Source organism: Babylonia areolata, chromosome 2 (assembly GCF_041734735.1).
Source record: "Babylonia areolata isolate BAREFJ2019XMU chromosome 2, ASM4173473v1, whole genome shotgun sequence".
In the NCBI taxonomy this organism is placed as follows: Eukaryota; Metazoa; Mollusca; class Gastropoda; order Neogastropoda; family Buccinidae; genus Babylonia; species Babylonia areolata.
The window spans coordinates 719026-744894 of record NC_134877.1 but is presented as its reverse complement, the minus strand read 5'-3'; the positions used below and the strand labels follow the sequence as shown (position 1 = coordinate 744894).

Below are 25869 nucleotides of genomic sequence, written 5' to 3'. Positions count from 1 at the left end.
ACAGCTGAGCACAGCATCAAATCAATATCATCTTCAGACACACCCACCAGCCTGCTGTACCCACAGCACACAGCAATGCCATCACTGGAGCCTCCAAGTCGTTCTGTTACAGGATGGATACACACGAGGTTATAAGCTGTTAAGTCAGCAGTTACACAGTTGGTGATGTCAAAGTAGTCAGCAGTTACACAGTTGGTGATGTCAAAGTAGTCAGCAGTTACACAGTTGGTGATGTCAAAGTAGTCAGCAGTTACACAGTTGGTGATGTCAAAGTAGTCAGCAGTTACACAGTTGGTGATGTCAAAGTAGTCAGCAGTTACACAGTTGGTGATGTCAAAGTAGTCAGCAGTTACACAGTTGGTGATGTCAAAGTAGTCAGCAGTTGGTGATGTCAAAGTAGTCAGCAGTTACACAGTTGGTGATGTCAAAGTAGTCAGCAGTTACAGAGTTGGTGATGTCAAAGTAGTCAGCAGTTACAGAGTTGGTCATGTCAAAGTAGTCAGCAGTTGGTCATGTCAAAGTAGTCAGCAGTTACAGAGTTGGTCATGTCAAAGTAGTCAGCAGTTGGTGATGTCAAAGTAGTCAGCAGTTACACAGTTGGTGATGTCAAAGTAGTCAGCAGTTACACAGTTGGTGATGTCAAAGTAGTCAGCAGTTACACAGTTGGTGATGTCAAAGTAGTCAGCAGTTACACAGTTGGTGATGTCAAAGTAGTCAGCAGTTGGTGATGTCAAAGTAGTCAGCAGTTACACAGTTGGTGATGTCAAAGTAGTCAGCAGTTACAGAGTTGGTGATGTCAAAGTAGTCAGCAGTTACAGAGTTGGTGATGTCAAAGTAGTCAGCAGTTACACAGTTGGTGATGTCAAAGTAGTCAGCAGTTACACAGTTGGTGATGTCAAAGTAGTCAGCAGTTACACAGTTGGTGATGTCAAAGTAGTCAGCAGTTACACAGTTGGTGATGTCAAAGTAGTCAGCAGTTGGTGATGTCAAAGTAGTCAGCAGTTACACAGTTGGTGATGTCAAAGTAGTCAGCAGTTACACAGTTGGTGATGTCAAAGTAGTCAGCAGTTACAGAGTTGGTCATGTCAAAGTAGTCAGCAGTCACAGAGTTGGTGATGTCAAAGTAGTCAGCAGTTGGTCATGTCAAAGTAGTCAGCAGTTACAGAGTTGGTGATGTCAAAGTAGTCAGCAGTTACAGAGTTGGTGATGTCAAAGTAGTCAGCAGTCACAGAGTTGGTGATGTCAAAGTAGTCAGCAGTTGGTCATGTCAAAGTAGTCAGCAGTTACAGAGTTGGTGATGTCAAAGTAGTCAGCAGTTACAGAGTTGGTCATGTCAAAGTAGTCAGCAGTTACAGAGTTGGTGATGTCAAAGTAGTCAGCAGTTACACAGTTGGTGATGTCAAAGTAGTCAGCAGTTGGTGATGTCAAAATAGTCAGCAGTTACAGAGTTGGTGATGTCAAAGTAGTCAGCAGTTACAGAGTGGTGATGTCAAAGTAGTCAGCAGTTACAGAGTGGTGATGTCAAAGTAGTCAGCAGTTGGTGATGTCAAAGTAGTCAGCAGTTGGTGATGTCAAAGTAGTCAGCAGTTACAGAGTTGGTGATGTCAAAGTAGTCAGCAGTTACAGAGTGGTGATGTCAAAGTAGTCAGCAGTTACAGAGTGGTGATGTCAAAGTAGTCAGCAGTTACACAGTTGGTGATGTCAAAGTAGTCAGCAGTTACACAGTTGGTGATGTCAAAGTAGTCAGCAGTTACAGAGTGGTGATGTCAAAGTAGTCAGCAGTTACAGAGTGGTGATGTCAAAGTAGTCAGCAGTTACAGAGTTGGTGATGTCAAAGTAGTCAGCAGTCACAGGGTGGTGATGTCAAAGTAGTCAGCAGTTGGTGATGTGACAGTAGTCAGCAGTTGGTGATGTCAAAGTAGTCAGCAGTTACAGAGTTGGTGATGTCAAAGTAGTCAGCAGTCACAGGGTGGTGATGTCAAAGTAGTCAGCAGTTGGTGATGTGACAGTAGCTATATTTTGTTCTTTCTGTCTTCTTTATTATTTTTGTTTCCATTTTATTTACTTAGACTAGTAGCCTCTAGTAGTAGTAGAAGTAGTAGTAGTAATAGTATTTTTCATTTTGTTTTGTATACATGTTGAATTTCTTTGCCCTGAGGGCTGGATGAAAATAGCATGTCGTTGCTTATCCCACTTCCCTCATTAAAGAAAACTTCATTCCAAAATTAATTCATTCTTTATCGCTATTTCTCTCTCAGCTTCGTCCGTTTCAGTCCTTTTCACTACAACGTATCTGCTCATTACGGCCAAACAGAAAATCCACAACAAATACAGCAGAAAAAGCTGACGACAAGGCCTGTGTACTACAATAGTATAGGACAGGACAAAAGGCGAACAAGAACACTCAGCTGGACAAAAGGCGAACAACAGAACAAATGGCGAACAACAGGACAAAAGGCGAACAAGAACACTCAGCAGGACAAATGGCGAACAAGAACACTCAACAGGACAAATGGCGAACAAGAACACTCAGCAGGACAAAAGGCGAACAACAGAACAAATGGCGAACAACAGGACAAAAGGCGAACAAGAACACTCAACAGGACAAATGGCGAACAACAGGACAAAAGGCGAACAACAGGACAAAAGGCGAACAACAGGACAAATGGCGAACAACAGGACAAAAGGCGAACAACAGGACAAAAGGCGAACAAGAACACTCAACAGGACAAATGGCGAACAACAGGACAAAAGGCGAACAACAGGACAAATGGCGAACAAGAACACTCAACAGGACAAATGGCGAACAAGAACACTCAACAGGACAAAAGGGGAACAAGAACACTCAACAGGACAAATGGCGAACAAGAACACTCAACAGGACAAATGGCGAACAAGAACACTCAACAGGACAAATGGCGAACAATGACACTCAGTCACAAAAAATGAAGTTGTCAAAGTCAAGAAAAAGTAACTCTCGCGGAAGCCTCCAAAGTCGTCCCTGACAATGGAAATGGTGCGGGTTTTGAGGTCACTGCGACCTGAACGTACGTCCCTCTGTGTGTGTGTGTGTGTGTGTGTGTGTGTGTGTGTGTGCGTGCGTGCGTGTGTTTATGAAAAGGGGCATCCTTTTTCAGTGCATGGCCAGTGACAATCATTCACTGGATTGGCCCACAGAGAACCAATTAGCATTGTATGTGCGTGCGTGAGAGAGAGACAGAGACAGACAGACACAGAGAGAGAGAGACAGAGACAGAGACAGAGAGAGAGAGAGAGCTGCAGAGAGAGGTGTAGAGAGAGGCTGTGTGTGTTGACAGTCCCGGATTTAGCGAGGCCCCGTCACTTCCTGCAGCGTGCCTCACAAAAACTGCTCTGTGTGTCCAGACACGTTCGTTTGGCTGGTGGAGAAGGGGGGGGGGAGACTGGAGGGGGCATGGGGTACAGCAGTGAAAGAGAGGGGAGGGGAGGGAGGGAGGGGGTAGAAGTGGAGAGCCCCCCCCTCCCCCCATTCCCCCTCCCCCCACCTTCACATCTTCCTCCTGTGTGATGGTTTGAGGGGAGACCCCCCTTTCTGATCATCACAGCGAAACAGGACTGTGAACAGAACATTACGTGTTTTGTTTTTATCTGTTCAAGATCAACTTGCAACTTTTATCAAAAGTTTGGTGCGTGTGTATGTGTGTATGTGTGTGTGTGTGTGTGTGTGTGTGTACGCGCGCGCGGGCGTGAGTGAGTGAGTGTGTATGTGTGTGTGTATGTGTGTGTGTGTGTGTGTGTGTGTGTTTAGCCCAAGTCGTGACGTGGTGGTTCTCATGGGAACAATGCTTGTCACTGTTGTCACAGGACTGGTCATGTCAGTGCATCTGATAAACTCTCCATCCAACCCCCACCCCTTCCCTAACACACACACACACACACACACACACACACACACACATAACCCGGAACTGACTGAAACCTCCACTCACGGAATACACGCCAAAGGTCACTCGGCACTAACTGCACCCGCTGATTACAGGCATTTACAAAACTACCCCCCTGGCCCCTCGCCCCCACTACACACCCCTCACCCCCACCCTCACCTCTCTCAGTCTCGCAGGTAAAACTACAGATCCGGTTCATGCTTGGTACACGTTAGAAACAGGCCTCTACAGGTGCTGTTCACATCATTCATATCTTTAACTGACAGTGCTGTTCACATCATTCATATCAACTGACAGTACTGTTCACATCATTCATATCTTTAACTGACAGTGCTGTTCACATCATTCATATCTTAATTCTTTAATGCATTAAAAACAACAACCAACCAACCAACAACAACCAAAACCGCTATATTCTTGTAGCCTGATGTTGAATTTCAAATTGCTAAGGGCACTGCCGCCTTGTTCTTTCTACCTTTTTTCAGCATCTCCAAAATGAAATACAATACTGGCCCTAAACAGGTGATCATTTGCTGTAGTTTTGCTTATCAACTGTTTTTTTTTTGCTTTTTGTTTGTTTTGTTTTTTTGTTATTTCACACGCACGTCTTGCGAGTGCCACTATGCTTATCATTGTTTTTAACATTATAAGTGTCACCATTATGGAGTGGAGTGATGGCCTAGAGGTAACGCGTCCGCCTAGGAAGCGAGAGAATCTGAGCGCGCTGGTTCGAATCACGGCTCAGCCGCCAATATTTTCTCCCCCTCCACTAGACCTTGAGTGGTGGGCTGGACGCTAGTCATTCGGATGAGACGATAAACCAAGGTCCCGTGTGCAGCATGCACTTAGCGCACGTAAAAGAACCCATGGCAACAAAATGGTTGTTCCTGGCAAAATTCTGTAGAAAAATCCACTTCGATAGGAAAGACAAACAAACAACAAAACCCCAAACAAAAACCAAAAAAATGCACGCAGGAAATAATACAAAAAAATGGGTGGCGCTGTAGTATAGCGACGCGCTCTCCCTGGGGAGAGCAGCCCGAATTTCACACAGAGAAATCTGTTGTGATAAAAAGAAATACAAATACAAATTATCGTCACCGTGTCATTTCTAACCACTGTGTTTAAACAAAACAAAACAAAAACCAAAACCGTCTGTGAATGACATGACGTCTGGGATTCCAGCGGAAATGTCACGGTTTATCTTTTTTTTCTTTCTCTGCTGCAGATATGGATTTGATATATATGGTTACCTTTGGCTGTATTTGTTAGCATACCCTATTTGGTTGTAGCAGTTGGAACAGTCTGGTTATTGTACAACTCTCTCTCTCCCTCTTTCTCCCTCTGTTGCGAAAAGCTGACGATTGAACAACCATGTCTTGCAGGCATGTGTATTTGTGTGCGTGTGGGCGGGGGGGGGGTTAGGGGGGGGGGAGGGGGGTCGAGTAAGGTGAGTGAGGGGGGAGAAGTGCTAGGCCACACTATGATCAACACCTATCAACACGATTCATTCCAGTGATAAATGATTAATTCAATAAACGTGTTATTTATAAAGACAAATAACCGGCACACACGGCCTGTCAAACGCGACCTGTTCACTGTTGTGTTTGTGTCCAGGCAGATCATCATTTCCTTTGGTACGCGTTGATGTTTTTTGTGTTTTTGTTTTTTCCCTGCTGTTTCAAAGGCCGCCTGTGTCCCTCTGTCCGTGCAAGTGAGTCTGACAGCCTGTTCTGTCACCATGTGGCCCGTTCTGACTGTTCCGTCACCATGTGGCCCGTTCTGACTGTTCCGTCACCATGTGGCCCGTTCTGACTGTTCCGTCACCATGTGGCCCCTTCTCCGCCAGTCTGACTGTTCTGTCACCATGTGGCCCCTTCTCCGCCAGTCTGACTGACTGTTCTGTCACCATGTGGCCCCTTCTCCGCCAGTCTGACTGTTCTGTCACCATGTGGCCCCTTCTCCGCCAGTCTGACTGACTGTTCTGTCACCATGTGGCCCCTTCTCCGCCAGTCTGACTGACTGTTCTGTCACCATGTGGCCCCTTCTCCGCCAGTCTGACTGTTCTGTCACCATGTGGCCCCTTCTCCGCCAGTCTGACAGCCTGTTCCGTCACCATGTGGCCCCTTCTCCGCCAGTCTGACAGCCTGTTCCGTCACCATGTGGCCCCTTCTCCACCAGTCTGACTGTTCTGTCACCATGTGGCCCCTTCTCCGCCAGTCTGACTGACTGTTCTGTCACCATGTGGCCCCTTCTCCGCCAGTCTGACTGTTCTGTCACCATGTGGCCCCTTCTCCGCCAGTCTGACTGACTGTTCTGTCACCATGTGGCCCCTTCTCCACCAGTCTGACTGTTCTGTCACCATGTGGCCCCTTCTCCGCCAGTCTGACTGACTGTTCTGTCACCATGTGGCCCCTTCTCCGCCAGTCTGACTGACTGTTCTGTCACCATGTGGCCCCTTCTCCACCAGTCTGACTGTTCCGTCACCATGTGGCCCCTTCTCCGCCAGTCTGACTGACTGTTCTGTCACCATGTGGCCCCTTCTCCACCAGTCTGACTGACTGTTCTGTCACCATGTGGCCCCTTCTCCGCCAGTCTGACTGACTGTTCTGTCACCATGTGGCCCCTTCTCCGCCAGTCTGACTGTTCCGTCACCATGTGGCCCCTTCTCCGCCAGTCTGACTGACTGTTCTGTCACCATGTGGCCCCTTCTCCGCCAGTCTGACTGTTCTGTCACCATGTGGCCCCTTCTCAGCCAATCTGACTGTTCTGTCACCATGTGGCCCCTTCTCCGCCAGTCTGACAGACTGTTCTGTCACCATGTGGCCCCTTCTCCGCCAGTCTGACAGACTGTTCTGTCACCATGTGGCCCCTTCTCCACCAGTCTGACTGTTCTGTCACCATGTGGCCCCTTCTCCACCAGTCTGACTGTTCTGTCACCATGTGGCCCCTTCTCCGCCAGTCTGACTGTTCTGTCACCATGTGGCCCCTTCTCCACCAGTCTGACTGTTCTGTCACCATGTGGCCCCTTCTCCGCCAGTCTGACTGACTGTTCCGTCACCATGTGGCCCCTTCTCCACCAGTCTGACTGTTCTGTCACCATGTGGCCCCTTCTCCGCCAGTCTGACTGACTGTTCCGTCACCATGTGGCCCCTTCTCCGCCAGTCTGACTGTTCTGTCACCATGTGGCCCCTTCTCCGCCAGTCTGACAGACTGTTCTGTCACCATGTGGCCCCTTCTCCACCAGTCTGACTGTTCTGTCACCATGTGGCCCCTTCTCCGCCAGTCTGACTGACTGTTCTGTCACCATGTGGCCCCTTCTCCGCCAGTCTGACTGTTCCGTCACCATGTGGCCCCTTCTCCGCCAGTCTGACTGTTCTGTCACCATGTGGCCCCTTCTCCGCCAGTCTGACTGTTCCGTCACCATGTGGCCCCTTCTCCGCCAGTCTGACTGACTGTTCCGTCACCATGTGGCCCGTTCTGACTGTTCTGTCACCATGTGGCCCCTTCTCCGCCAGTCTGACAGACTGTTCTGTCACCATGTGGCCCCTTCTCCGCCAGTCCGACTGTTCTGTCACCATGTGGCCCCTTCTCCGCCAGTCTGACTGACTGTTCCGTCACCATGTGGCCCGTTCTGACTGTTCTGTCACCATGTGGCCCCTTCTCCGCCAGTCTGACTGTTCTGTCACCATGTGGCCCCTTCTCCGCCAGTCTGACAGACTGTTCTGTCACCATGTGGCCCCTTCTCCACCAGTCTGACTGTTCTGTCACCATGTGGCCCCTTCTCCGCCAGTCTGACTGTTCTGTCACCATGTGGCCCCTTCTCCACCAGTCTGACTGTTCTGTCACCATGTGGCCCCTTCTCCGCCAGTCTGACTGACTGTTCCGTCACCATGTGGCCCCTTCTCCGCCAGTCTGACTGTTCTGTCACCATGTGGCCCCTTCTCCGCCAGTCTGACTGACTGTTCCGTCACCATGTGGCCCCTTCTCCGCCAGTCTGACTGTTCTGTCACCATGTGGCCCCTTCTCCGCCAGTCTGACTGACTGTTCCGTCACCATGTGGCCCCTTCTCCGCCAGTCTGACTGTTCTGTCACCATGTGGCCCCTTCTCCGCCAGTCTGACTGACTGTTCCGTCACCATGTGGCCCCTTCTCCGCCAGTCTGACTGTTCTGTCACCATGTGGCCCCTTCTCCGCCAGTCTGACTGACTGTTCCGTCACCATGTGGCCCCTTCTCCGCCAGTCTGACTGTTCTGTCACCATGTGGCCCCTTCTCCGCCAGTCTGACTGTTCTGTCACCATGTGGCCCCTTCTCCGCCAGTCTGACAGACTGTTCTGTCACCATGTGGCCCCTTCTCCACCAGTCTGACTGTTCTGTCACCATGTGGCCCCTTCTCCGCCAGTCTGACAGACTGTTCTGTCACCATGTGGCCCCTTCTCCACCAGTCTGACTGTTCTGTCACCATGTGGCCCCTTCTCCGCCAGTCTGACTGACTGTTCCGTCACCATGTGGCCCGTTCTGACTGTTCTGTCACCATGTGGCCCCTTCTCCGCCAGTCTGACTGTTCTGTCACCATGTGGCCCCTTCTCCGCCAGTCTGACTGTTCTGTCACCATGTGGCCCCTTCTCCGCCAGTCTGACTGTTCTGTCACCATGTGGCCCCTTCTCCGCCAGTCTGACTGACTGTTCCGTCACCATGTGGCCCGTTCTGACTGTTCTGTCACCATGTGGCCCCTTCTCCGCCAGTCTGACTGTTCTGTCACCATGTGGCCCCTTCTCCGCCAGTCTGACTGTTCTGTCACCATGTGGCCCCTTCTCCGCCAGTCTGACTGTTCTGTCACCATGTGGCCCCTTCTCCGCCAGTCTGACTGACTGTTCCGTCACCATGTGGCCCCTTCTCCACCAGTCTGACTGTTCTGTCACCATGTGGCCCCTTCTCCGCCAGTCTGACTGTTCTGTCACCATGTGGCCCCTTCTCCGCCAGTCTGACTGTTCTGTCACCATGTGGCCCCTTCTCCGCCAGTCTGACTGACTGTTCCGTCACCATGTGGCCCCTTCTCCACCAGTCTGACTGTTCTGTCACCATGTGGCCCCTTCTCCACCAGTCTGACTGACTGTTCCGTCACCATGTGGCCCCTTCTCCACCAGTCTGACTGTTCTGTCACCATGTGGCCCCTTCTCCGCCAGTCTGACAGACTGTTCTGTCACCATGTGGCCCCTTCTCCGCCAGTCTGACAGACTGTTCCGTCACCATGTGGCCCCTTCTCCGCCAGTCGGCCAGGAAAGACAACAGGTAATTGTTCCAAGTGTCCTTACTGTTAGATGCACAACGACGTTATCCACACACACACACACACACCTTTCTTATCAGCCATACCCCGTCCAGTGCCCCCTAACCTCGTGGATCAAACAGACTTTATCAGTCAACAGGCCTGGTGTCTTGACAGAAATCCCCTCCCCTCACAACAAAGCCACGTCACTCTCTCCTCTCTTCCAGCCCCTCTCTCCCTTGTCGTTGGTTCTTTTACGTGCGCTAAGTGCATAAAGCACCTCGGTTTACGCTCTCATCTGAAAGACTAATATATACATATAAGGTTATGTCGCACTTTACATTCCTAAATTCCTGGAGTTGAATTAAGGATTCTAAAGTGGGACGGTATCAACAGTAATGTCGTACTTTGGCATCCTAAATTCCTGGAGTTGAATTTAGGATGCTAAAGTGGGACGGTATCAACAGTAATGTCGTACTTTGGCATCCTAAGTTCCTGGAGTTGAATTAAGGATTCTAAAGTGGGACGGTATCAACAGTAATGTCGCACTTTGGCATCCTAAGTTCCTGGAGTTGAATTAAGGATTCTAAAGTGGGACGGTATCAACAGTAATGTCGTACTTTGGCATCCTAAGTTCCTGGAGTTGAATTAAGGATTCTAAAGTGGGACGGTATCAACAGTAATGTCGCACTTTGGCATCCTAAGTTCCTGGAGTTGAATTAAGGATTCTAAAGTGGGACGGTATCAACAGTAATGTCGTACTTTGGCATCCTAAGTTCCTGGAGTTGAATTAAGGATTCTAAAGTGGGACGGTATCAACAGTAATGTCGTACTTTGGCATCCTAAGTTCCTGGAGTTGAATTAAGGATTCTAAAGTGGGACGGTATCAACAGTAATGTCGTACTTTGGCATCCTAAGTTCCTGGAGTTGAATTTAGGATTCTAAAGTGGGACGGTATCAACAGTAATGTCGTACTTTGGCATCCTAAGTTCCTGGAGTTGAATTAAGGATTCTAAAGTGGGACGGTATCAACAGTAATGTCGTACTTTGGCATCCTAAGTTCCTGGAGTTGAATTAAGGATTCTAAAGTGGGACGGTATCAACAGTAATGTACTTTGGCATCCTAAATTCCTGGAGTTGAATTAAGGATTCTAAAGTGGGACGGTATCAACAGTAATGTCGTACTTTGGCATCCTAAATTCCTGGAGTTGAATTTAGGATGCTAAAGTGCGATGAACTGTCCGGGGACTGATTTCACATAGGCATCATTTTTGACTCCGGCACCGCCCAGTGCCCTCTGGGCAGGAGTACATGTGATAAGAGGTAACCTCTGCGTGGACACAGTCAGCGTGACGAGCACGCGCCAGTTCAGGTCAAGGTCAAGATCAAGCTCTGAGCGTGGAGTGGAGTGGACGTGAGCAGTTGTGGGCCCATTGTCGTACTCTGTCCCGACCGCATTTTTTTCTGCACACCTGAGCTCTCTCTCTCTCTCTCTCCTCTCTCTCTCTCTCTGTGCTTTATTCGCTTTTCTCAACTGATGTATTCTTTTCCTTTGTGATCGTGGGATGAAAATAAGCCATTAATTAAATTGTGTACTTCTCCCTTTTCCAATCAGTGAATAAATGTTTCCATTTCTATGTCTCCCACTGTGTATTTCCATCTCTATGTGAAGAGTGAAAGCCAAGGAATGCAGAGAGAGAGAGAGAGAGAGAGAGAGGATAAAAGAAGTCAACAGGGTGGCATTGAAGTCCGACTTGCTACAGACGTCAGTCTGTTCACATTCATTCCACTGTAAAATGGAAATCACGTAAGTCCCCAGACGGCTTTGTGCACGAATAGCAATTTTCACCTGCTTCTCTGACCCGCGTCTGTGTGTGTGTGTGTGTGTGCATGTGCGCGCGCGTGTGTGTGTATGTGCGTGTGTGTGTGCGCGCGCGCGTGTGTATATGTGTGTGCCAGTGTACGTGTGCGTGTGTGACGGTGTGAGTGAAAGTGTGTGTGTATCAGCGCGCGCGCGCGTGTGTGTGTGTGCCAGTGTGCTTGTGCGTGTGTGACGGTGTGAGCGAAAGTGTGTCTGTGTATTAGTGCGTGTGTGTGTGTGAGCGTGAGTGTGCTGTGTGTGCACATATAAGCCTTCGCGAACGTTTTATTAGTATCATTATCATCATCATCATTATTATAAATTCCTGAATAGCATTATTGGTTTTGAACATGAAAGACCAACGACCGGCCAGCAATATGCTGAAGAATTATGTAATAATCATATGTAATATTGGATGATGGAAACAGGCTTCGTGTGTACATCCGATAAACCAAAACTTCCTCAACGTCCCTTCCCGCTTCCTTAAAAAAAAGAAAAGAAAAGATTAATAACCAATCTTATTCATCATTGTTTGTTTTCCCGTTGATAATTAGGCGAACTCTTGGCAATCACACACACGCACGCACGCGCGCGCACACACACACACAATATATATATATATATATATATACATACATACAATTACACACACACACACACACACACACACACACACACATACATAACATCGATCACTGAAGCTGTTGTTGTTGTTGTAGAAGATTGTCGCTTCAGTTGTGACTGGAGAGACCTTCCTGAGAGCACAGTGATTACGAATCAGTTGATCTGTCTGTCAGTCAGTTGATCTGTCTGTCAGTCAGTTAATCTGTCTGTCAGTCAGTTGATCTGTCTGTCAGTCAGTTGATCTGTCTGTCAGTCAATCTGTCTGTCTGTATTGTGGTAAACTGAGAGGTTGCTGCACCGCAACTGTGACGTCAGCAGTTGGCTGAGAGCCAAGGGAGGTCACCCGTGACGGTGCCCGTTCGAAATTCTATTCAGCTAATATCACTGGCTGACATATATAATAACATTGGAAACAGCTTGCATCACAGACTGGCATTAGTTTACAGTTGGGCCAAGAGCGAAGCGAGAGCTGCATTATCAATGGTTTCTTCTGCTTATTTCTTTTGTCGACGACTAGGACTCCAACTAGGAGGCAACTAGTATTGCACTGGCTCTTAGTGCTGCAGCCTTGGGGGCTAGTGGGCCTGTGGGAACCATCCTGTCCTAAAACCCTCTTGGCCGAGAGAGTGGGGGTGTATCTTGGGCAAGACACTCTCCACTAAAATCTAATTCTAGCCCAGACAGTCGGAACAGCAGTTGCCTCCTCTGTTGTTCTGATCATACTATCATACATGTTGGGTTCACGTGTGTGTGTGTGTGTGTGTGTGTGTGTGTGTGTGTGTTCTCCACCACCTTACATAAGTAACGCCAAAGGTCTACGACCCGACCTGATGTCAAAGCAGATAATGCACTACAGATTTTTCCTGGGAGAGAAACCAGACATCCTTACTAGTGTTTCTACCTGCCCCTTCTGTCACACTGATCAGGCCACTTTGGTCTGCACACACACACACACACACACACACACACACTCTCTCTCTCTCTCCTCTCTTTATCTACCTCTCTCCACCCCCACCCCCCCTTCTCTTTCTCTGTCTCCAATATCCGAATGCTGTTTTCCAACATGTAAAAGAACGTGTCAGCAGTGGGTGAAATAGTCTTCCTAATGTTGTGAAAGAACGTGTCAGCAGTGGGTGAAATAGTCTTCCTAATGTTGTGAAAGAACGTGTCAGCAGTGGGTGAAATAGTCTTCCTAATGTTGTGAAAGAACGTGTCAGCAGTGGGTGAAATAGTCTTCCTGACGTTGTGAAAGAACGTGTCAGCAGTGGGTGAAATAGTCTTCCTAACGTTGTCTTACTGACCTTGTGACAGTTAATTGGGTTCTCTTCCACTGGTGTAAAAGGAGTAACGGGTGTTTTCAGCCCTGAAATGCTATGTTTATGGTCCACTGGGCTATGAGTAAACACCCTATGGTTATACAACACGAACTTATTTTACTTACGAGTTCTTTAAAATATGACTGGCCCGACTGGGGGAAAGTTCGTAATATCTCGACGACGTGTTTTGTGCCAAACCAAGTGAGACTTCCAAAGTGGATCATAATAAGTACTATGTAGCTGGGTTTCGGGGGCACTGGGCCGTTCAGTAATGTGTGTCGTTTAATGTGTGTCGGGGTGCTGTTCAGTAATGTGTGTCGGGGTGCTGTTCAGTAATGTGTGTCGGGGTGCTGTTCAGTAATGTGTGTCGGGGTGCTGTTCAGTAATGTGTGTCGGGGTGGGGTGCTGTTCAGTAATGTGTGTCGGGGTGTCGTTCAGTAATATGTGTCGGGGTGCCGTTCAGTAATGTGTGTCGGGGTGCTGTTCAGTAATGTGTGTCGGGGTGGGGTGCTGTTCAGTAATGTGTGTCGGGGTGTCGTTCAGTAATGTGTGTCGGGGTGTCGTTCAGTAATGTGTGTCGGGGTGGGGTGTCGTTCAGTAATGTGTGTCGGGGTGGGGTGCTGTTCAGTAATGTGTGTCGGGGTGTCGTTCAGTAATGTGTGTGTGTGTCGGGGTGTCGTTCAGTAATGTGTGTCGGGGTGTCGTTCAGTAATGTGTGTCGGGGTGCCGTTCAGTAATGTGTGTCGGGGTGCCGTTCAGTAATGTGTGTCGGGGTGCTGTTCAGTAATGTGTGTCGGGGTGTCGTTCAGTAATGTGTGTCGGGGTGGGGTGTCGTTCAGTAATGTGTGTCGGGGTGGGGTGTCGTTCAGTAATGTGTGTCGGGGTGCCGTTCAGTAATGTGTGTCGGGGTGCTGTTCAGTAATGTGTGTCGGGGTGTCGTTCAGTAATGTGTGTCGGGGTGCCGTTCAGTAATGTGTGTCGGGGTGCTGTTCAGTAATGTGTGTCGGGGTGGGGTGCTGTTCAGTAATGTGTGTCGGGGTGCTGTTCAGTAATGTGTGTCGGGGTGGGGTGTCGTTCAGTAATGTGTGTCGGGGTGCCGTTCAGTAATGTGTGTCGGGGTGGGGTGCTGTTCAGTAATGTGTGTCGGGGTGTCGTTCAGTCATGTGTGTCGGGGTGCAGTTCAGTAATGTGTGTCGGGGTGGGGTGTCGTTCAGTAATGTGTGTCGGGGTGCTGTTCAGTAATGTGTGTCGGGGTGCCGTTCAGTAATGTGTGTCGGGGTGGGGTGTCGTTCAGTAATGTGTGTCGGGGTGCTGTTCAGTAATGTGTGTCGGGGTGCAGTTCAAGGCTAATCTGACAAAAAAACAGTATGAAGAATGATCTTTCATAACAGTGCACATGAATATTCCCCTGTTGCAATTCAGCCCACAGTTTGAAAGGAAACGTCAAAATGATTGTCAACACCAGAGAGTTCAGAGGTGACACCAGATTGTCAACACCAGAGAGTTCAGAGGTGACACCAGACTGTCAACACCAGAGAGTTCAGAGGTCACACCAGATTGTCAACACCACAGAGTTCAGAGGTCACACCAGATTGTCAACACCACAGAGTTCAGAGGTGACACCAGATTGTCAACACCACAGAGTTCAGAGGTCACACCAGATTGTCAACACCACAGAGTTCAGAGGTGACACCAGATTGTCAACACCACAGAGTTCAGAGGTCACACCAGATTGTCAACACCACAGAGTTATCTCTCTGCCCTTCCACCTCTCTCTCTTCTTCCCCCCCCCCCCCCCCCCCCGTCTTTCCACATATCCCGTACCGCTCTCTCCCTCCCTCCCTCTTCTCTCTCTCATCTCTTCCTCTCAGTTATCCTCAAACATTCTACTGACGCACAGCATACAGTGACTCATTTCATCACACGCTTATATAGATAGATAGATAGATAGATAGATAGATTAGGAACGTACTATCATCAGAATTCAGAAGATACTGCTTCATTTGACAGGCTCTTCACCTGATTTCACATCATCTTGTTGTTGGTGTGTGTGTGTGTGTGTGTGTGTGTGTGTGTGTGTGTGTGTGTGTGTGTGTGTGTGTGTGTGTGTGTGTGTGCGTGTGTGTGTGTGTGTGTGTGTGACAGACAGACAGACAAAAAGCGATCACATGATAAAATCACAATCACCATATACTTGCCATCAAAACGGCATAATCATATGGGCAGCAATTTGAGACAGCCCAATCACACAGGCACGAATGCATGCAAACACAGCTGAAAGAAAAAGGAATGAGGGAAGGGAAAACGAAGAGAAAAAAGAATGAATTTTGATGTTTGCTGACCTGACATGCGGAAGACAGAGAACAGAAGATGACAGAAAGGAAGTGAAAAAAAAGGAAAAGAGAGAGAGAGAGAGAGAGAAAAAAAAAGGAAAAAAGAAAGAGGGTTGACATTTGCTGAGCTTACGGAAGCAACTAGAACAGGGAAATGACAACAGGAGAGGGAGGGAGAGAGAGGGAGGAGAGGGGAGAGAGAGGGAGAGAGAGGGAGGAGAGGGGAGAGAGAGGGAGGAGAGGGGAGCAGGGAGAGAGAGGGGAAAAGGTGAGAGAGAGACAGACAGACAGAGAGAGAGAGAGAGACAGAGAGACACAGAGAGAGAGGAACAGTCAGATCAGTCTTATTGGTCACGATCTCAAGCAAGGGAAAAAAACATTCAGGCTCAGGTTACAGTCCTGACGTCACGGCTGTGGCAGTGTCAGGGGAATGCTGACGTGCCATGCCCGGGGGGCCATGTCACGTGATGTCCCCCCCCCCCACCCCCACCCTCCGTTCTGTCTTTGTCAATGTGTATTATATTGTGTTATGTTGTATTGTGTTGTGTTGTGTTGTGTTGTGCTGTGCTGTGCTGTGCTGTGTTGTGTTGTGTTGTGCTGTGTTGTGTTGTATTGTGTTGTTGTATTGTTGTATTGTTGTATTGTGTTGTATTGTGTTGTATTGCATTAATACATTCTTTTCTTTTTCTTTTTTACCACAGCAGATTTCTCTCAGCGAGGAGAACACGTGGCCAGAGTGCAGTGCTGCTGACAGAGTTCACAGACTTGACAACTAACGAAGGAAACACTTTAATCATGGTTTTAACGAGTCACAGACTTGACAACTAACGAAGTAAACATTTTAATCAGGGTTTTAACGAGTCAGGGACTGTACAACTAACGAAAGAAACACTTTAATCATGGTTTTAACGAGTCACGGACTGTACAACTAACGAAAGAAACACTTTAATCATGGTTTTAACGAGTCACGGACTGTACAACTAACGAAAGAAACACTTTAATCATGGTTTTAACGAGTCAGGGACTGTACAACTAACGAAAGAAACACTTTAATCATGGTTTTAACGAGTCACAGACTTGACAACTAACGAAAGAAACACTTTAATCATGGTTTTAACGAGTCACGGACTGTACAACTAACGAAAGAAACACTTTAATCATGGTTTTAACGAGTCACAGACTGTACAACTAACGAAAGAAACACTTTAATCATGGTTTTAACGAGTCACAGACTTGACAACTAACGAAAGAAACACTTTAATCATGGTTTTAACGAGTCACAGACTGTACAACGAAAGAAACACTTTAATCATGGTTTTAACGAGTCAGGGACTGTACAACTAACGAAAGAAACACTTTAATCATGGTTTTAACGAGTCACAGACTGTACAACTAACGAAAGAAACACTTTAATCATGGTTTTAACGAGTCACAGACTGTACAACTAACGAAAGAAACACTTTAATCATGGTTTTAACGAGTCAGGGACTGTACAACTAACGAAAGAAACACTTTAATCATGGTTTTAACGAGTCACAGACTGTACAACTAACGAAAGAAACACTTTAATCATGGTTTTAACGAGTCACGGACTGTACAACTAACGAAAGAAACACTTTAATTATGGTTTCAACGAGTCAGGGACTGTACAACTAACGAAAGAAACACTTTAATCATGGTTTTAACGAGTCACAGACTGCACAACTAACGAAAGAAACACTTTAATCATGGTTTTAACGAGTCAGGGACTGTACAACTAACGAAAGAAACACTTTAATCATGGTTTTAACGAGTTACAGACTTTACAACTAACGAAAGAAACACTTTAATTATGGTTTCAACGAGTTCACTACAAGATCTATAATTGACATACATGTCCGTGTGCGCACTTCCTAACTCCCGTGCTATTCACTGATTTTTTTGATTTTTTTTTATTTTATTTTATTTTACAGCAGGAACCAGTACCCTGTCTGTCTGTCTGTCTTCTTATTTATTTATTTATTATTTTCAACCCACATACCCCTTTTACCTCTTTCTTGTCTTTTGTCCGTCCCCGAGTCAACCTTGTGTGCCGTTCATCTACGCGTTTTGAAGTTAAAAAATAAATAAAAGAATGATCCTATCCATTTTCTGCATACGTCTGCACTTATGTTAAACATTCGTCAGATGTACAGGAGTTTACACCAGTTATCTTTTTTCAGTGGTTGCCTTCAGGCTAAATCAGGCTGCATAATTAGAGATCTCTTACTTCTTAAGCCTTGGGTGAGAAATTACATACTGAGCAAGTGGGCGCGCGTGTGTGTGAAAGCGAGAGAACATCATTACATTATTGGGTGAGAGCGAGAGAACATCATTACATTATTGGGTGACAGTGAGAGAACATCATTACATTATTGGGTGACAGTGAGAGAACATCATTACATTATGGGGTGAGAGCGAGAGAACATCATTACATTATTGGGTGAGAACATCATTACATTATTGGGTGAGAGCGAGAGAACATCATTACATTGGGTGACAGTGAGATAGAACATCATTACATTATTGGGTGACAGTGAGAGATCATCATTACATTATTGGGTGACAGTGAGAGAACATCATTACATTATTGGGTGACAGTGAGAGAACATCATTACATTATGGGGTGACAGTGAGAGAACATCATTACATTATTGGGTGACAGCGAGAGAGAACATCATTACATTTTTGGGTGACAGTGAGAGAACATCATTACATTATTGGGTGACAGCGAGAGAACATCATTACATTATTGGGTGACAGCGAGAGAACATCATTACATTATTGGGTGAGAACATCATTACATTATTGGGTGACAGACAGAGAACATCATTACATTATTGGGTGAGAACATCATTACATTATTGGGTGACAGCGAGAGAACATCATTACATTATTGGGTGACAGTGAGAGAACATCATTACATTGGGTGAGAGCGAGAGAACATCATTACATTATTGGGTGACAGTGAGAGAACATCATTACATTATTGGGTGACAGTGAGAGAACATCATTACATTGGGTGACAGTGAGAGAACATCATTACATTATTGGGTGAGAGCGAGAGAACATCATTACATTATTGGGTGACAGCGAGAGAACATCATTACATTATTGGGTGACAGCGAGAGAACATCATTACATTATTGGGTGAGAACATCATTACATTATTGGGTGACAGCGAGAGAACATCATTACATTATTGGGTGACAGTGAGAGAACATCATTACATTATTGGGTGAGAGAGAGAGAACATCATTACATTATTGGGTGACAGTGAGAGAACATCATTACATTATTGGGTGAGAACATCATTACATTATTGGGTGAGAGAGAGAGAACATCATTACATTATTGGGTGAGAACATCATTACATTATTGGGTGACAGCGAGAGAACATCATTACATTATTGGGTGACAGTGAGAGAACATCATTACATTATTGGGTGAGAACATCATTACATTATTGGGTGACAGTGAGAGAACATCATTACATTATTGGGTGACAGTGAGAGAACATCATTACATTATTGGGTGACAGTGAGAGAACATCATTACATTATGGGGTGACAGTGAGAGAACATCATTACATTATTGGGTGACAGTGAGAGAACATCATTACATTGGGTGACAGCGAGAGAACATCATTACATTATTGGGTGAGAGCGAGAGAACATCATTACATTGGGTGACAGTGAGATAGAACATCATTACATTATTGGGTGACAGTGAGAGAACATCATTACATTATTGGGTGACAGTGAGAGAACATCATTACATTATGGGGTGACAGTGAGAGAACATCATTACATTATTGGGTGAGAGCCAGAGAACATCATTACATTATTGGGTGACAGCGAGAGAACATCATTACATTATTGGGTGACAGCGAGAGAACATCATTACATTATTGGGTGAGAACATCATTACATTATTGGGTGACAGTGAGAGAACATCATTACATTATTGGGTGACAGCGAGAGAACATCATTACATTATTGGGTGAGAACATCATTACATTATTGGGTGACAGCGAGAGAACATCATTACATTATTGGGTGAGAACATCATTACATTATTGGGTGACAGCGAGAGAACATCATTACATTATGGGGTGACAGTGAGAGAACATCATTACATTATTGGGTGACAGTGAGAGAACATCATTACATTATTGGGTGAGAGAGAGAGAACATCATTACATTATTGGGTGACAGCGAGAGAACATCATTACATTATTGGGTGAGAACATCATTACATTATTGGGCATCATTACATTATTGGGTGACAGTGAGAGAACATCATTACATTATTGGGTGACAGTGAGAGAACATCATTACATTATTGGGTGACAGTGAGAGAACATCATTACATTATTGGGTGACAGTGAGAGAACATCATTACATTATTGGGTGAGAACATCATTACATTATTGGGTGAGAACATTATTACATTGGGTGACAGCGAGAGATCATCATTACATTATGGGGTGACAGTGAGAGAACATCATTACATTATTGGGTGACAGTGAGAGAGAAAGTGAGACAGAAACGAAACGAATCTTTATTTTACGAGAGAAATGAGTAAGCACAAAGTACTTATTTACATCCAGCCCTCCGGGCAAGAATAATAATTGAGAAAAAAAAGAAAAGAAAAAAAGCGAGAGTCAATTCACAACACCAACATCAAAATTACATAATAATGTGCAAACATAAAGATAGAACAATACAATATCGCAATAATTAACAACAATGATAATAGGGTTGGGGCGTGGTGGAGAGCAGAAGGAAGAATGGACAAGGGGAAGAGTAAAGAAGGTAGGGGAGGCTGACTGAACAGACAGATATAGTGACAGTGACAGTGGAGACAGACATACAGAGAGACTGAAAGGGGAGGAGAGAGGCGTGTATATATTGACAGTCTATACATGTTGATTGTTTATAATTAATGTGTCACATAATCACATGGTTTTTTTTTAATAAACGTGCACGATACATTTTTTAAAGTTAGGGATGCTTTTTACAGTGTTTACATCGAGACAGGATATTTCATTCCATAAACACACACACACACACACAGAGAGAGAGAGAGAGAGAGAGAGAGAGACAGAGAGAGACAGAGAGAGACAGAGAGAGACAGAGAGAGACAGAGACAGAGAGACAGAGAGAGACAGAGAGAGAGAGAGGATGGGGGAGATGGTTGAGAGACCGGTCGTGGCTCAGTGGAAAACTTGATAAAAATGTGCATCTCTCTCTCTCTCTCTCCTTCTTCTTCCATTAATGTTCAGCGGTCATAACTTTGACCATTACTAACATTTGTCGTGGCTCATGCATGCTGGGTACTGTCGTGTCTCCATAACCCACCGAACACTGACATGGGTTACAGGATCTTTAACGTGCGTATTTGATCTTCTGTGTGCGTATACACACGAAGGGGGTTCAGGCACTAGCAGGTCTGCACATAATTTTTATGTTGACCTGGGAGATCGGAAAAATCTCCACCCTTTACCCACCAGGCACCGTTACCGTGATTCGAACCCGGGACCCTCAGATTGACAGTCCAACGCTTTAACCACTCGGCTATTGCGCTCTCCCTTGTCTGTCTGTCTGTATATCTCTCTCTCCTTTGCCTGTCTGTATGTCTCTCTCTCCCTTGTCTGTCTCTCTCCCTTGTCTGTCTGTCTGTCCCTTGTCTGTCTGTCTCCCTTGTCCGTCTGTCTGTCTCTCTCCCTTGTCTGTCTGTCTCCCTTGTCTGTCTCTCTTCCTTGTCTGTCTCTCCCTTGTCTGTCTGTCTGTCTCTCTTCCTTGTCTGTCTCTCCCTTGTCTGTCTGTCTGTCTCTCGTCTGTCTGTCTGTCTGTCTCTCCCTTGTCTGTCTGTCTCTCTCCCTTGTCTGTCTGTCTCTCTTCCTTGTCTGTCTGTCTGTCTCTCTTCCTTGTCTGTCTCTCTTCCTTGTCTGTCTGTCTGTCTCTCTTCCTTGTCTGTCTGTCTGTCTCCCTTGTCTGTCTGTCTCTCCCTTGTCTGTCTGTCTCTCCCTTGTCTGTCTGTCTGTCTCTCTTCCTTGTCTGTCTGTCTCTCTTCCTTGTCTGTCTGTCTGTCTCCCTTGTCTGTCTGTCTCTCCCTTGTCTGTCTGTCTCTCCCTCCCTTGTCTGTCTCTCTCTTGTCTGTCCGTCTGTTTCCCTTGTCTGTCTGTCTGTCTCCCTTGTCTGTCTGTCCCTTGTCTGTCTGTCTGTCTGTCTCCCTTGTCTGTCTCCCTTGTCTGTCTGTCTCTCTTGTCTGTCTGTCTCTCCCTTGTCTGTCTGTCCCTTGTCTGTCTGTCTCTCCCTTGTCTGTCTGTCTCCCTTGTCTGTCTCTCCCTTGTCTGTCTGTCTCCCTTGTCTGTCTGTCCCTTGTCTGTCTGTCTGTCTGTCCCTTGTCTGTCTGTCTGTCTCCCTTGTCTGTCTGTCTGTCTCCCTTGTCTGTCTCCCTTGTCTGTCTGTCTCTCTTGTCTGTCTGTCTGTCTGTCTCCCTTGTCTGTCTCCCTTGTCTGTCTGTCTGTCTCCCTTGTCTGTCTCCCTTGTCTGTCTGTCTGTCTCCCTTGTCTGTCTCCCTTGTCTGTCTGTCTCTCTTGTCTGTCTGTCTGTCTCTCTCCCTTGTCTGTCTGTCTGTCTCTCTCCCTTGTCTGTCTGTCTGTCTCCCTTGTCTGTCTGTCTCTCTTGTCTGTCTGTCTGTCTGTCTCTCTCCCTTGTCTGTCTGTCTCTCTCCCTTGTCTGTCTGTCTGTCTCCCTTGTCTGTCTGTCTGTCTCCCTTGTCTGTCTGTCTGTCTCCCTTGTCTGTCTGTCTGTCTCTCTTGTCTGTCTGTCTCTCTCCCTTGTCTGTCTGTCTGTCTCCCTTGTCTGTCTGTCTCTCTCCCTTGTCTGTCTGTCTGTCTCCCTTGTCTGTCTCTCCCTTGTCTGTCTGTCTGTCTCTCTCCCTTGTCTGTCTGTCTGTCTCTCTCCCTTGTCTGTCTGTCTGTCTGTCTTCCTTGTCTGTCTGTCTCTCTCCCTTGTCTGTCTGTCTGTCTCCCTTGTCTGTCTGTCTCTCTTGTCTGTCTGTCTCTCTCCCTTGTCTGTCTGTCTCTCTCCCTTGTCTGTCTGTCTGTCCCTTGTCTGTCTGTCTGTCTCCCTTGTCTGTCTGTCTGTCTCTCTTGTCTGTCTGTCTCTCTCCCTTGTCTGTCTGTCTGTCTCTCTTGTCTGTCTGTCTCTCTCCCTTGTCTGTCTGTCTCCCTTGTCTGTCTCTCCCTTGTCTGTCTGTCTGTCTCTCCCTTGTCTGTCTGTCTCTCTCTCTCCCTTGTCTGTCTGTCTCCCTTGTCTGTCTGTCTGTCTCTCCCTTGTCTGTCTGTCTGTCTCTCTCCCTTGTCTGTCTGTCTCTCTCCCTTGTCTGTCTGTCTGTCTCTCCCTTGTCTGTCTGTCTGTCTCTCTCCCTTGTCTGTCTGTCTCTCCCTTGTCTGTCTGTCTGTCTGTCTCTCTCTCTCCCTTGTCTGTCTGTCTGTCTCTCTCCCTTGTCTGTCTGTCTCTCTCCCTTGTCTGTCTGTCTGTCTCTCTCCCTTGTCTGTCTGTCTCCCTTGTCTGTCTGTCTATCTCTCCCTTGTCTGTCTGTCTCTCCCTTGTCTGTCTGTCTCTCTCTCTCCCTTGTCTGTCTGTCTGTCTCTCTCCATTGTCTGTCTGTCTCTCTCTCTCCCTTGTCTGTCTGTCTGTCTGTCTCTCCCTTGTCTGTCTGTCTCTCTCTCTCCCTTGTCTGTCTGTCTGTCTGTCTCTCTCCCTTGTCTGTCTGTCTCTCTCCCTTGTCTGTCTGTCTCTCTCCCTTGTCTGTCTGTCTCTCCCTTGTCTGTCTGTCTCTCTCCCTTGTCTGTCTGTCTATCTCAGTCTCTTTACCCGTCAGACTCCCCACTTCCGTCTCCCCAGAACAGCATTGTTAGATTCTGATGATTTTTCGTACCAGCATGCTGATGGCTTTATCAGCTACCATTTTGTTGTACAGACCTAAATCCTAAGTAAATACTGAATGAACACACACACACACACGCCAATGCTGAACTGTTATGTTACCCTGGAAAACAGCAACAAGAACTTTGCTTAGAATACTGACTGCGCTTTTTTTAATTCATATTTTATTTTCTGATAATGTACTACTAAATTATTTGCTCATTTTTCTGATTATTTAGCGGATTTCTTGGTTGGCTGCATGACTGACGTGGCAGTTGTATCAACTGACTGGCTGACTTGAAATGAGCACTACTGGTTGACAAGACAGACTGATGGATGATTTCCAATGAACACTAGTGGCTGACAGACTGATGACTGATGTCCAATGAACACTAGTGGCTGACAGACTGATGACTGATGTCCAATGAACACTAGTGGCTGACAGACTGATGTCCAATGAACACTAGTGGCTGACAGACTGATGTCCAATGAACACTAGTGGCTGACAGACTGATGTCCAATGAACACTAGTGGCTGACAGACTGATGTCCAATGAACACCAGTGGCTGACAGACTGATGTCCAATGAACACTAGTGGCTGACAGACTGATGTCCAATGAACACTAGTGGCTGACAGACTGATGTCCAATGAACACTAGTGGCTGACAGACTGATGTCCAATGAACACTAGTGGCTGACAGACTGATGACTGATGTCCAATGAACACTAGTGGCTGACAGACTGATGTCTGATGTCCAATGAACACTAGTGGCTGACAGACTGATGTCCAATGAACACTAGTGGCTGACAGACTGATGGCTGATGTCCAATGAACACTAGTGGCTGACAGACTGATGTCCAATGAACACTAGTGGCTGACAGACTGATGACTGATGTCCAATGAACACTAGTGGCTGACAGACTGATGTCCAATGAACACTAGTGGCTGACAGACTGATGGATGATGTCTAATGAACACTAGTGGCTGACAGACTGATGTCCAATGAACACTAGTGGCTGACAGACTGATGGATGATGTCTAATGAACACTAGTGGCTGACAGACTGATGTCCAATGAACACCAGTGGCTGACAGACTGATGTCCAATGAACACTAGTGGCTGACAGACTGATGGATGATGTCTAATGAACACTAGTGGCTGACAGACTGATGGATGATGTCTAATGAACACTAGTGGCTGACAGACTGATGACTGATGTCCAATGAACCCCAGTGGCTGACAGACTGATGTCCAATGAACACTAGTGGCTGACAGACTGATGTCCAATGAACACTAGTGGCTGACAGACTGATGTCCAATGAACACTAGTGGCTGACAGACTGATGACTGATGTCCAATGAACACTAGTGGCTGACAGACTGATGTCCAATGAACACTAGTGGCTGACAGACTGATGACTGATGTCCAATGAACACTAGTGGCTGACAGACTGATGACTGATGTCCAATAAACACTAGTGGCTGACAGACTGATGACTGATGTCCAATGAACACTAGTGGCTGACAGACTGATGGATGATGTCCAATGAACACTAGTGGCTGACAGACTGATGGATGATGTCCAATGAACACTAGTGGCTGACAGACTGATGTCCAATGAACACTAGTGGCTGACAGACTGATGTCCAATGAACACCAGTGGCTGACAGACTGATGACTGATGTCCAATGAACACTAGTGGCTGACAGACTGATGTCCAATGAACACTAGTGGCTGACAGACTGATGTCCAATGAACACTAGTGGCTGACAGACTGATGTCCAATGAGCACTAGTGGCTGACAGACTGATGTCTGATGTCCAATGAGCACTAGTGGCTGACAGACTGATGACTGATGTCTAATGAGCACTAGTGGCTGACAGACAGAGGACTGATGTCTAATGAGCACTAGTGGCTGACAGACTGAGGACTGACCTTAGCGGATCCAGGCAAGTCGCCTTGCAGATCGTCCTTCAGCTGTCTCGTTTCCTCGTTCGTCAGCAGTTGGAAAATCATGTTGGCTGGGTTGTCTGCAGTTGTCTGTTGCAATCTCACGACTATAGTTGTATAACGTATGTGGTTGTCTTTCCAGTCAGCAGGCCACAACAATTTGTTGTTTTTCACTGAGCACCTTTTTGTCGGCTAAAAAAGGTGATTGTATATCTGATAAATCAGTCAGACTGGTAGTAAAGCGATGTACCTTTTATTATTTTGATACACGCAAAAAAGAAATCAAGTTAAAATTCGGGGTAAAATCAATCACAGTCGATTGATGGAGGTGGTTATATCTTTATGAGTGTGTTGATAAACACTTAATTTCAATCTAACTTTCTTTTTTTCTTTCTTTTTTTAATTTTTTAAAAAATAATAACTGGTCCAGTGTATTTTCTAATGTATAATTGCTGTGGCTATTTTCTTCTGTGTGAAGGGTGACTGTCCACCAAGTTTGCACTGTGACAAACAAGACCCCTCAATGAATCAGTGAACCGTGGGTTCACATCCACCATGTCTCTTTTGGTGGCACTTTGCTCTTCAACAACTGACGTTCGTCGCTCAGTCAAAGCGCAGCAGCCGGCAGTATCACT

General features: G+C 46.6%; 1 protein-coding gene across 1 annotated transcript in view; it reads right to left on the bottom strand.

The window, feature by feature from the left end:
* Positions 1 to 25869, bottom strand: part of LOC143296302 (glycine N-acyltransferase-like) — a 43549-nt gene that overhangs the window by 16943 nt on the left and 737 nt on the right. The window contains exon 1 of the mRNA XM_076608156.1: positions 25220 to 25869. This exon is cut by the window's right edge and continues 737 nt beyond it. Within this exon, the coding sequence (XP_076464271.1) occupies positions 25220 to 25300 (81 nt within the window). The 5' untranslated portion in view covers positions 25301 to 25869. The remainder of the gene's footprint in view (positions 1 to 25219) is intronic.